The sequence below is a fragment of the Ambystoma mexicanum genome, chromosome 3q (assembly GCF_040938575.1).
Source record: "Ambystoma mexicanum isolate Mex_15411 chromosome 3q, UKY_AmexF1_1, whole genome shotgun sequence".
Classification (NCBI taxonomy): Eukaryota; Metazoa; Chordata; class Amphibia; order Caudata; family Ambystomatidae; genus Ambystoma; species Ambystoma mexicanum.
In genome coordinates this window covers 81,011,200-81,024,478 of record NC_090926.1, presented here as the reverse complement: position 1 = coordinate 81,024,478, position 13,279 = coordinate 81,011,200, and the positions used below count along the sequence as shown (strand labels likewise).

Here is a 13,279-nt window from a genome sequence, read left to right as displayed (position 1 = left end):
CAATTTATAGCATTGGTATTTCAGAATATCCCCAGTTCATGTTGTATACGAAATAAGTTGTGTGCTCATACCTCAGTAAACGATTTATAAAATGAGGCAAGCAAAATGTAGCTGGAGCTTACCTGGTGTTATGCTCTGCAGTGGTTGTCCTGTCGATTTATCCAATTTGGTTAGGGCATCACCTACAGCGGGAATAAAATAACTAATTACATCTACGAATATAGTGTGTGGTTTTTCACCCATAACATTCAGACTAAAACTAAAAGATTTCTTTTTTTTTTTACCCAGTGTTTGCCCTGCAAATGGAAACACATATGGGTTCAATAGCACACATGTCTTTTATGTGTCATGAATGGTGTTCAGATCATTAAAATGCTGGTGACTAATGCTCTGCTCAAGTTTTCCACATTTAAGAATAATCTAACCTTGACATTATTATTAAATACATATCTTCACTATGTCCTTTTCATTAAGTTGTTCTTTAAATTTTTCTCCGGCATTATGTATTCAAGAGGACAAAGGAGATGCATTTCAAAGGATGCTTAGAATTCACACCTCAGTGTGTTGAATCTAGAAGGCAGGTGAAGGACCCTTTTTCTTTACATAAAAATAGTGGCATAGTAAATGAGCTAGCAGACTTTTGTGTAGCTGCGTTGTCCACATCGTCGTTGCAACAAGGGGACTTAGAACAGCGATTCGTGCCTGCAGAAGTAGGCTTCTGAAAGTTAAAGGGCTACTCGTTTCTATTAAGCTGCTCCGCGTATCTAGCAACCTGATGATAAGAGATACATCATCCCTGCACACAACCATTAACTAAAGTAGTTAGCTTGGGGTTCATTAGGTTACTCTGCTGGCTCAGGTCTTTTAAAAAACTGTAACAAAACTATCTTCAATAGGACTCATATACTAAATTGACTGTGCTAAATGTTAATGTTTTAACACTCAATTCTTTTTTGTATTTGGTTTAAAAGAATAAACCTTTTTACAAAATATCATAATTCATCATATTTCCTTAAAAACTCAAGTCTTAATAAAAAAATACCTAACACATACAAATCACAGTACATATCCTCTCATATTAGCTAGCGTCTCGCCTAGACTGGTTAAAATGTCAGCATGTGCCACACCTAGATAGATTTGTGTTAGTTAGACTTTGCACAATTAACGAATCCACTAACAATTTCACCCCTCTGCATATACCTCTCAAACCCTAACCAAACGCAACCACAAACCTATAACACAACAATCTGCACAAACTTCACTACACTGCAACAACAAAACAAACCACACACAGACTCGCACAACAGCACATGACGACTACCGACCAGAAAACACCCCAAGCCCAACCAACGGAATTCCGTGTTGAGGCTGCCAGCAGCACATCACTGCTCTCTTGCACTTTTCCAGCTTACTCCCACTAACTCACCCTGTCGTTTTTTTCAGAGCCACCAGAGCGCCAGTGGACCATTCCGGTGGTGATAGTGTGCGGTACAAATATCCTTTAACATTAACATTAACATTAACAAATCTGTTAAATATACATCATAAACAAAGCTTACACAATTTTAAAAATCTCACAGTAGCTACCACCATGGCGACGGAGTCTCCACTTTTTCTGTGTTTGTCTTGGAAGCAATAGAAGCAGTGCAACACAGGTTCGTAGAGACTGGCCTCCGGTATTAAGTGCATTATAAAAGATTAATTAATTGCTGCGGAGGACTGCAATTGTTTGACTGGTAAAAAACAAGCATTATTAAAGTGAAAAATTGTGTTTGAAGTCTAAGTTACCTACCATAAAAAGAAGGAGAAGGTGATTGCATTCTTTTGCGTTTATGTGAAATAGTAAATAGTTTTAGTCACGTGTTATTTTATTTTGTTAAGAAACCATAAATACCTTTATTAACAGTTAATTAATTTTATTAGTAGGATTTGTAAAAAAGAAATTAAGAAGATGTAACATGTTTAATGTTGAAATCAATCAATTGGAGCAAACCTTGTGCACAGATAAAACCCCAAACATTTTGCCTTGCAAATGCTTGTTGACTATTTTTGACTAAGCAGGGCTTTCCACCAATCAGCAGTCAACAGGATGAGGAGGAGTTTGGCAAGAAAAGCAGAACCTGCTCACTCTGAACTTGCCACAGTCAGGGACAGGTATCCTGTACTTATCTCCAGATGCTGCTGCGTGAAGAGGAGCTGTATCCTGAAGGAGGAGGAGTGGCTGCCTGGGTGAAGCAGCCTGGACTACCCTGCAGCACTTCCTGCCTGGAAGCTGCCCGAAGAGCCTGTTGGAAACTGACTGAACCAGGAGGAAGAAGGAGAGTACACCTGCATCCCCACCTTAGCCATAAATGTTGCCTCAGAAGCATGGGAAGAGGCTAAGGCAACCCTTCCATAGGACCAGGACAGAAGCAAGTCTCCTGAATAGGATAGGGGCAAACCCTTTGATAAGACCCTTGTTGAGTGGCCAGGACAGAAGCAAGTCCCTTCCAGAGTGGTGGGGCAAAAGCAAAGTCCCCTGTAGAGGACTGGGGCAAACCCTTTGATAAGACCATGGTAGAGAGACCAGGACAAAAGCAAGTCACCTGCAGAGAAGAGGGGCAAAAGCCAAGACCCCTGAAGAGAGGAGGGGCAAAAGACAAGTTCCATGCAGAGAAGAGGGGCAAAAGCCAAGTCCCCTGAAGAGAAGAGGGGCAAAGTAAAGAGAAAGAGGAAAGAGCCACTAAATAAGAGGTGAGAAACCCAGAAGCACAACTGGAGGATGGGGCAACATACAAAATAACAGAGAGAGCGAGAGATTGTGAGAGGGATGACTTGACCAAAGGAATAAGGAACCATAAGGAACCAAAGCACAGTACCCATCTGATCCCTTGCCTACGGGCTCCTGCACCTGGTAGGCAACTAGAGGTTCCAGTTTGCGTTTTCAAATAAGCGGCCCCGTTTGTCTACCCGAGGAGGTCTGGGAGAAGTCCTCTCTGAATTGGACTGAATTGATGGACTTTTATTTTAGGGAAGGACTTTAAGTTGAATATTCTTCCCTTCCCAATCACTTTTCCACTTAAGGGAATGACTAGGTTATTCTCCTAAATTCACCCTTTGATTTAGCCATTCTGACAACCCACTATTTTGGGAACATTTGATTCAGGAAACGTTTATATTAAGTTGAGGATTAGTTGTGATAGGCAAATTCACTTTAGGGATTTTAGTACTTTGGGCACCTTTTTGACTCCATAGATGAAGTGCACCTTAGGTTGGTCTTATTCACACAGGGAAAAACTTCTAAACCTTTTGTGTTTGAACACTTTGCTTTATTCCTCAAACCCTTTTTTGTCAAACGCTTGCTTAATAAAGAGATTTCTGTGAAAAGACCCAAAGTCTGAGACCCTTCTGTACGCCAACATGTCACAGTCGCCAATTAGGACACTTCTCTCCTACAGTGAACCAAAACCCATATAACTTTCCGACTAAAGGAGGGGATGGTATTAGGCGACAACATTGCCCACATACAAATAGAATGCCGTCAGTACAGCTGTGTCAGATTCACTTTGTTGCAGACATTTTCTCTCAAAGCTTGGGAACATGAAGAAAAGACAGGAACTCTATTGGTTAGAGTCCCGTCATGGAACAGTGCAACTCATAAAAGCAAACACCAATAGGGGAATATCATCAAGCTTTTAAATCCAGGCACCTTATACCTGGAACCCTCCTAACACAACATAATTAACTTGTCTGATAGTGACTGTAAAGGTAAATAAGACATGGCAATCTTGGAAAGGGCTAGAATCGTAACCCCTTGCTATATCCCACATCGGAACATACTTTGGACGTTTCCATGTAATAATGTCCCTGCAAAAATGTCACCTGGCAAAAATATCGTGACATTATTACATTAAACATGCGGGGACACCCCTGCAACACTCTGCAACCTTTTTTATTCAAGGGGAGCGGGGGGGGACCCCTGCAGCCCCTGCCTCTCCTTGACCCCATATATCTGGTCATCATACAAATGTTGCCACGACCTTTGCTCTGGCGACATTATGTATGGCAAACATATATATTGGGAAAATATTACCAGATACCCTTGGACAGGGGGGAATTCTAAGATGAATACCTTTGCCTAAACATCATACCAGTGGATGCCCCCCAGCCGTAAGCCATCTACCAAACGATGATCCATAGAAAAGCTAGATCTGTATAGGTTATCAGTGTGGTGTGCAATTTTGGAAGCTAAACATGTGAGAAGGTTCACTGCCTAAACTATGTTTGCATGTAAGGGATTCAAACTACCCTGATCACAAGTGCAAGTCCTGAACTGCTAACTATAGGCAAAGGACCTGGCAGAGCTAGATGTAGATGAGACGGGAAGCTGCCTCTGAAAGGCCACTTCATACCCATCTGGCCACAGAATCAGCCACAGCATCAGCTATTGTTTGATGGCTAGCACTAATAGTGGGTACTCTGCCTAGGTTCACAGGATATTGGCACAAACTTGCAAAAAGAAGAGAACATCTACTGGGAAATCCACCACCGGAGGATGCCATGCAGGTGCTGGCCAAAAAGTCACGACTAACAGCACCACCTTCTACTGAGCATTTATAAGTGTCCTTGAAATTACGAAAGTGGGAATGTATAATGCCCCATTGGACCCAATATATGGAGAAATGTGTCAGTGGCCTCTGGCTTAGGATTTGACTTCCATCTGAATAATCTCTGCATTTGTGCATGACCCTTGATGCAAAGAGAACTATCTGAACCAGACCCCATGATATCTGAAGTAGGTGAAAAACATTCCGAAAGGACCCATTGGTCAGTGGGATTTTCCCAGTATCGAGAGTACCCGTCAACCGCCACATTTTGTACAAGGAAGGAACTTTGGAAACACATTGAAAGCAGGAATCCCAAAGGTTTCTTGTCAAACCTTACAGGACCTTCAATGTACTCATTCCTAACTTGTTGTGTGCCTGATCGCTGACAAATGTTCCATTTAAAGACAAATGACACACTGGAGACCTTTCGTATTGCACTGAGTGGCAAAGGATCCTGCAAGAATCCCTAGAGTTTATATGCAACTGAGGATCCTGTTAGGAGCACCCACCGTGAGCTGGAGAAGAACTGTATTGCCCCCCCAACCTGGAAGGTTTGAGTTGGGATGTAAGAACAGATCTCAGACAGATATGAGATAATAGCTCGGTCATTCCAGGATTCCATATAGGAGAGGAAGCAATATAATCCTTGACTTTTAATTTCTGAAAGTGAGAACAAATCTGATGGCGGCTGCTTTTTGCGCCTTTGTCGAGCCCTGCATAGCGGAGGGTCTAGAAAATGACTTGACTGAAGGCAGGGAGGAGTTCTAGGACCTTAGCAAGAAGCCTTGAAAACAGAGCCTGGGAGTTCAGGGCAAAGCTCAACTCTTTATGATGGCCCTTATTTATAAGTGAAACAGCAGGTGGGTCACATTCATACATCTGATTAAGGGCACAAAGAAATGCATCTTCTGACAGGTCCTGATCTCTAATTCCTCCCAAATTTATGAGAAACCCAAGATTCTGTGATAGCGAGTTTTCTACTATCAAATCTCAAATGACCTCCACAGGATTGTGTTGTAGAATTATAATTAAGTAGGTGTGAACTTCCCAAAATCTGCCCAGCATGAATCTCGAATTTGTTTGTACCATGGGCCATTTACAATGCCCTCAAATCACTTTGAGCCTCCATGATATCATATATATCCTCAAACCTCAAAAACCTTTGGGAGATTCGAAGTGCTAAAAAGCAAGTTAATATATCATGAGTAGAAATTACCAGTAGATTACCATAATATGTAGAACAATTAATTAAAAATAGATTTTTCATTTTTAGATGCGTTCAAACTATTTGAAAAAAATGGGAATAATAAAAAAATGAAAATTCAATCACAAGCTCAGTAAAATATCACGAGATCATTATAATGTCTACAAGTATAAAACATATAATATATTTCAATGGATCAGGGTCTGAATGCTGGCATCTAAAGACCAACTCTGCAGAATCCATGCCTTGAAGGCTGCCACCTCTCGCCCCCTCAGGTCAGTCTTTTGCTCCTGGTCCCGTCCCCTCCTTTTCGATGGGGTGCCCCCACCCGACACAGCCAACCTCTGCTCTGCTGGCCCCGGCACCCACTCCATCCCACCATATTTACTTACCTCCTGCATGTTCCGGGTGCCTTCTTCATAGGTCACCAGACCAAGAATATGGAATCTCACATATAGCACACGGTGCATCTGTATGCAACCTTTTGTGTGTTGGGCTTCCATCTACAAACCGCAAATGATTTCAAAGGATTCATATCATTTTTAAATAGTAACACCTATTTTAAAACTGCAAAATGTTACTACAACGCACAGAAATATGAATCCTATTATGATATATTTTAAGAAATTAAAAAAAAAACATTTGTTTTAGAAGACATTTACATAATTTATTAAAATATTAAAGTTTCTAAAATTACATTAAAATTGTTTGCTGTATGCAGGCCCCAAAAAATGTAAGCCTGACGCACAAAAGACAGCATACAGAATATATGTTATACTATGTTTAGTCATTCGACACATGATGATATCCATCTCTGTTTCACTCTCTCTATAGGTTCACAGGACAAACTGCCCTGCTCCCCGTTATTCAGAATATCGTCCGACATTCTTATCCCTGTGGCTCCCAAGGAAACTGGGCCAAGGAGTTTTGCTGATCATCATGGGGCAGAAGACAGACCGGAAGGTAATGAAGAAAGTCTAACAATCATCATATGCACAGAAAAACTTGGAAAAGCATCTTTGATGTCAAAGTTTACTAACCAGACTCCTGACCTTAAAATGTCTTGCAAGCACAGTAGTTGTCTCCGTTTCAAAAAGACGTTTGATCAGAAATTGAGTTCTTTTAGATTGAGCACTGGGCAAAAACTCCATGACCTGCCCTGATGCAGGCTTGATGGAGCGATGTTTCTGAACTATATGAAGACGTGCGTGCAGATAGACATTTGCCAAAATCCTAACTATTTCGTCCCCAAATAACAATTCTCTGCCTGGAATTCTCCTAGCCTGCCTGGAACTCTACCAATATGTCCATCCTTCTGTCAGGGATGGGAGAGGCATGTGTGTCCCTACCAAACATTAAGCACTGAGGCCTCTTCCACTGATGAGTTCACAATCTCAGGGTTCCTCGCTTGTTTTGGCTTCTTCCACTATCTCCAACATCTTAGTCAGCGAGGCCAGTAATGCAGTGGCGGAGGCTGGGTGGTAGCCACACCCAAGAATCCTCCTTGGTGCCTAGCGAGTCCCCCAGCCTCCAGCTGATGCCCTATTATTCGCCCCCCAGCACCAAAAGCTGCCTCTGCTACTGCAGTCATGTTCAAAACCCTATAGTGTCAGGAGGTCCATTCCCTTCTGAATCCATTCGTAATTTCTGTCCCAGAACGGAAAAACAGCTTAGAAGTCAGTGTTGTATGAGGTGGTCTTTACCGTGTAAGGAAGGTATAGGGCAGGGGTTAGCCAACTTGTTGCCATCCACATGTTGTGGTCTACAACTCTACTCAGCTCCCACCTGCATAGGCAGTGCTGAGGGAACATGGGAGTTGTAAACTGAAACAGCTGGAGGGTGAAATGTTGACTTCTCCTGGTCTATGGTATTTGGCCTTCATATGCCTCCTGGTCACAAAGTCTAACTTAGGGTTTAAGAAGGATTTGGAAAACTGCCACATTTTTCAGGAGGAACCATTGAACTTTCCCCAAATTATTTCAGAAGGTGGTCCAGGTCCGGATTGGTCTAAGGCGGTATATTGGCATCCTACGAAGGGGTCTTGCATATCAATGAAAGGAACCTAACCCCGGGTGGAATCAAATGTGGTTATGTTCCAGCAGTGTTCTGTAAGCAGCCAGGTCGGAGCGCTGCTTGTTTGCCTTTTCATAGCCCATTGATGGACTTCATTCTGGCCTGTCTATCTGCATGGCACTTGAGGAAAACCCATGAAAGATGGCCGAGCACTGTTTCAGTCCTTGGTGTCTGCAATGGATAAGAACATCAGTGCATATTTTCTCAGTGCTGTGCCATGGTTTTCCTTTGTTGTGCAAGCTTGATGTATGTACGGGAACATCTCATCACCTCTTTCCTGCACCATCAAACATTGTGTATGATAGAGTTCTGAGACAATCCCTTTGTGACAGCATCTGATCTGCCAGACTTTCTAAACTCCCCACAAAGTGATGGCATGGATGAGGAAGTAGCTTTGCCAACTCCAAGTTAGCATTTAAGCTGCAGAAATTGATTTCTGCGCCTTGCGTGGTGCTTTCTTAACTCTCTGATGGAGACTCAAGATCCTTCCCTGTGCTGCCAACTCTAGGACACCCCAGCTCCCCCTCTTATGCGCAAGCAGTCACAGGCTACATATGGGAATTCTAAGAGCATTGTTTGCAAGTAAGCACAGTTGTATAATAAAGAAAATGTTTTTAAAACTCCTTTGTGGGAGCAGCAACAAAAGAGGCGGTCGGGGGACCACAGGAAGATGATAGCGGAGTAAAGAAAGGAGTATTGACGAAGCACTGTAGTGGAGGGGCTGGGGTCACAATGTATGAGGAATTCTGGGAGGAGTAGTTTTGATAACCTATCTTGCTGCTAAAAGAATGCAAGTCTGTGCCTTGCCGTGGATTCCCATTGAGACACTGAATGACTCCAGTACAAGAAGACATGTGGCTTTCATTTGTGCAGCATTATTATTCTATGACTGTCCAGTCTTACCAGAAATGTTTAGAAACCACAAAGAAAGGATGGTGTTCCTCAAAACTAACGGTGCAGATCAAGAAGCTTGAGAGCTTTTTATATCATTAGCTGTAGAGGGGACACTGCATTTTCAGAAGAAAGAAAACAGTTTAAAAACTCCAGGGGATTCGGTAATAGAGAAACACGTTGCTAAAACTGCAGAACTACCCAGTGACCTTTAACACTGGGTCAGAAGGGAAAACCCAGCTTTACGGCGTTCTTTTACGTTTGTGCATTTGGACCACCGCACTGACGGCACAGGCACTGAACAGATTAATTACTTCCTGGAACAGAGAGCTATTGGGGGTGTGGTCAGCCAGCTGAATGGATTCTCTCTCATTTAAAGTGACATTTCAACTTTAAATGGAACCAGCTGTATGTACATGTTCATAAACTCCACTGCATGCCCCAAAGGCACGTCAACTTGAGCCCTTAGCAACGCCCTTTGCTTCTCAAAGTATTGTTTAGCGAAGTGCTTCATTATGTTGAACAAACCAAAGATTAAAATACAGAACACCAGTCGAGGGTACAAGCGAGTTGATGGCGTCCGCCCATTTTTAGAGAGCAGGCCCTGTCCTCGATCGAGAGAGGATGGACCAGTGTCCCATTTCACAGCGCTAACATATTCACGCATTTAATGCGTGAATATGTCATCCACTCCTGGTTTTATCATTTTCATTCTGGAATTTGTACTTTTGATTTTTCCATTTTTTATTCGACTACACGTCTGTTGGCGATCATTCACACAAGGATCACAGGACACATTTATTCAGAACTCTAACTTTAATCTAAACTGTCGCCACCTCCATCCCGAGGCTCCTGCTCTTCCTCCTGGTCCAACCCACTCCCTTAACCCTTTCGTGTCTGAGCAGCTTCACTCTCAACACCTCCCCTCACATAGTTCCTTACATCCATGTCACACTTCTTCAATGAGTCTTCAGGGCCTTGTGATGGTTTTCTTGGGTCGCCCTGCTGTGGCATCGTCTTCTCCCCTTTCCGCTGGCACCCCCACTTCATTCTCGCTCTTTCTCACTTTCTCCTCTGGTGTCCTCTGGTCTTTTCTTCCAGGATCTACACCCAGCCTGAAGTGCTTGGAGAATGATGCATTCCTCTTAACGGCCCTTTGGGTGTTGGCAGCCGTCACCATGGTCCCTTTTACGTCAGTCACTGTGAGAGGCGTATCTTGCATCTGTTTTCCTCTGTATCACTACTTCACCTGTACCTTCTCCCCTTCTTTAAACTCCTTTACCTTTGCATTTCATGTCCAGTCTGGCCTTTCTTTCGCCGCTTCCTTTGGCATTGCATCCCTGACTCTCACCTCGTCCTCTATGATTTCTCTGTCTTTTGGCTCTCTCTGAGGTCTCTGGACCCCCTGTGGGAGGCGTGTCTTGGTGTGGTAGGCTCTCATCACGTCTCCGGGTGGTACCCCTGTCACTGAGTGTGGTGTGTTCCTGTAATTGCATAGCATGTGGCATAGGGTCTGCTGGATCGGCATGCCTTCAATGGTTGCCTTCTGGATGGTCCTTTTTTATCAATGACTTGAATCGCTGAGCCTTTCCGTTGGCTTGTGGCTATAGCAGTGTTATCCTCTGGTGAGTGCACCCCATGTGCCTCGACAACCTGTGGAAGTCCTAGCCGCTGAACAGCAGTCCATTATCCTTTTTGAAGGAGATGGGAATACCCCACTCACTGAACATTTTGTCTATGACTCCGACGACCTAGGCAAATGACGTGGACAGTGTGTGCTTGACGATGGGGAACCTGGAGAACTCACCGACTATCACCAAGAGGCAGTCCTCCGTCTCAAGTGGCCCGTAGAAGTCCATCGCAACACCTTGCCACACCATCTCGGGATGCATGTCGGTTGCATGGGGAGTGGTGGGTCGCTTCTTGTTGCACATTGACATGGAAGGCAGCTCCTCACTACATCCTCATCCATGGTATCCATGAGTGGGAACCATGCCGAATGTCGGAGTAGTTTCTTAGTAGCTTCTACCGCCCAGTGCCCTTCATGTGGCCGCTGCACCAACCCCCTCCGGAGGGATAATGGAATGACGATGCAGTATACTATCAAAAGTATCCCCTATTCGGACAATGACAGTTCTGTGCTAACTTTCGCCATGTGCTCCAGCTCATGCCTGCTCACACCTTCTCTCTGATGCACCATTCTTCTGTAGTCTCTCCATCTGTTTGCAGCAGTTAGTTCCATGGCCCATCTGGTGGATGGGTCAGCTTGTGTTGCCCTGCCTAGGTGTGCAGTGGTGAGCGTGGGTGATAATGCCTGCTCCGTGACATAGCATAAGTATTCTGCATCACCTTCCCTCAGAGTCTGTCGTAGGGTGTTTTGACATGTAGTCGGCAGGGTTGCTATCACCCCCTGGCTGGTGCATGATGTCATAATCATACTCCTGGAGGCGGATGCCCCTTGTTCTATTCTGGGCGGCATCTTGGTCCTCAGATTTCCAATAATGAGAGGACGGCGAACACCCTCTGGCAGTCCCATGACCATCTGAATGGCTCATCTTTCCACAGTAGACGTCTCGATGACTCGGTGGAGATTGCGTACTGCTGTAGGTATCGAGCGCAGTACCCAGCCCTCCCAAGGAAGGAGCGTACTTAACCCACATTGGTGGGTTCCTGGAAGTCATTGATGGCACACACCTTTTACAGGTCAGGCTGCATCCCTTTCCCATAGAAAATGGCCATAGAACCTCAGCTTGTCTCTGCTAATGTTGCATTTGTCATAATTCAGGGTGAGTCCTGCGTCTCATAGGATGTTGAGCCCAATCGTGTTCTTCTTGAGTGGTGCCAAACACGAGGATATAATCAGAGTAGTTGAAAGCTGTCTTGACCGGAAGGAGCAGGTGTTTGATGGTCTCCTTGAAGATTTCCATGGCCGAGGAAATACCAAATTTCAACCGCTTGTACCGAAAGAGACCATCATGGGTGGCAAACGTCATTATACCTCTTGAGTCAGGTTGCAACCCCAGCTGATGTTACCCCTGATTCAGGTCTAGTTTGGAAACTTTTGTGGCACAGTTCACGTGGACGATCATATCCTCTATCTGCAGCCCTAGGTGTCTCTCCCTCTCAATAGCAGTGTTTGCCACCCTCATGTGAACACAGAGTCACAGTCTTTTTCCGTCTTTGAGTACTACCACTAGGGGCGAGATCCATGGTGTGGGCCCCATTGCATGTTCCATGATGTCATTGTTGCTGCAGTTCCCGTGACACGGCTTCCTGCAGGTGAAATTCTACCCTCCTCGGATTTTGTGGGACATGTTTTATCTCATCATTTATGTGTAGGCGAATGGCTGTGCCTTTAAATTTCCCCAGTCCTTTGAAGAGCTCAGGAAATGCACCCTTGATCATCTCCTTGCCAACTGGTGATCTTGTCAGGTGGCATATGACTTCATTTCCATGCTGGTCCCCGCTGCAAACCACCACATCGTTGTCATGAAATTTAATGTCAATCAGACTGCGCACTTTCACTGTCTGGTAACTGAGAAGGCATTTTCCTTGCACTGGGCTCCTAAGTATATGGTTGGTGGTGTTGATCAGCCTTCCCTTGAAAGAGAATGGGCCTCATTACGAGTTTGGAGGTATCACCCTTAACAAGGGCAAGGCTACTCCTAAACTCGGGTCCAGCTCCGGGTCCCACGAAAGGGGCATTACCGGGCCATTCCGACCTTGGAGGGCCCGGTAATTTCCCTTTTGCGGGACCCAGAGCCGGTATGTCCCTATTCCCATTTGAGCCCCCATAGGGCTCAATGGGAATGGGGGCGATGGTAGCAGCAGTACCGTTCATAACGGTACCGTTGCTACCATCCTGGTCTGCTTGCGGGTGCCGCTCTGCACGCCTGGTCTGACCAGGCGTGCAGAGCGGCACCAGCAACCAAACACGTAATGTTGCGGCATGGCAACAACGGCACCGGTAGCACTACCAGCGCCGTTGTTGCCTTACCGCAACAGTCGTAATGAGGCCCAATGTCTTTCTGAATTGTCCTATTGACGGGAGTGGCATGCTGGCTCCCCATTGAAAAATCCTCTCCCTCGAAAGTTGCCAGGTCCTGAGTGTGTCCTAATAGGAGGATCTCTTGCTCACCCATTATGTTGACTGTGGCCCCAGTGTCAATGAGAAATTTGTGTGTGACTGCGCCCATCAACACCAGTATTTTGGATGCCTCACTGCTGTCTTGTTCCCCTTATATGAGAGTGACAAACTCATCGGGAAACTCCGGGTCCTGTCCATATCAGAATTCATCCGAGTTTACATACGGGTCGTCCTGGTAACCATAGGTGTCCACGTAGTATTCTGATTGTGTTGGTAGGTCATTCGTGTGGATGTCTCCGTAGTTCATACCTTGATCCATTGCTCTCACCATCCTCCATGGTTGTTGTGGGTAAAATTGAGGTTCTCTCCACTGCATGGCCCGCAGGTTGGGTCTGTATGACTGTCTCCAGTTAAATGGAGCTGCCAGTTTAGGTGGGT

At 44.9% G+C, this 13,279-nt stretch overlaps 1 protein-coding gene across 5 annotated transcripts in view; it reads right to left on the bottom strand.

The window, feature by feature from the left end:
- The window catches only part of HDAC7 (histone deacetylase 7), a 1,864,336-nt gene that overhangs the window by 591,020 nt on the left and 1,260,037 nt on the right, over positions 1–13,279 (bottom strand). For all 5 annotated transcript variants that reach the window (XM_069653189.1, XM_069653190.1, XM_069653188.1 and 2 more), the window contains one exon: positions 123–182. In XM_069653189.1, coding sequence (XP_069509290.1) covers positions 123–182 — 60 coding nt within the window. The remainder of the gene's footprint in view (positions 1–122; positions 183–13,279) is intronic.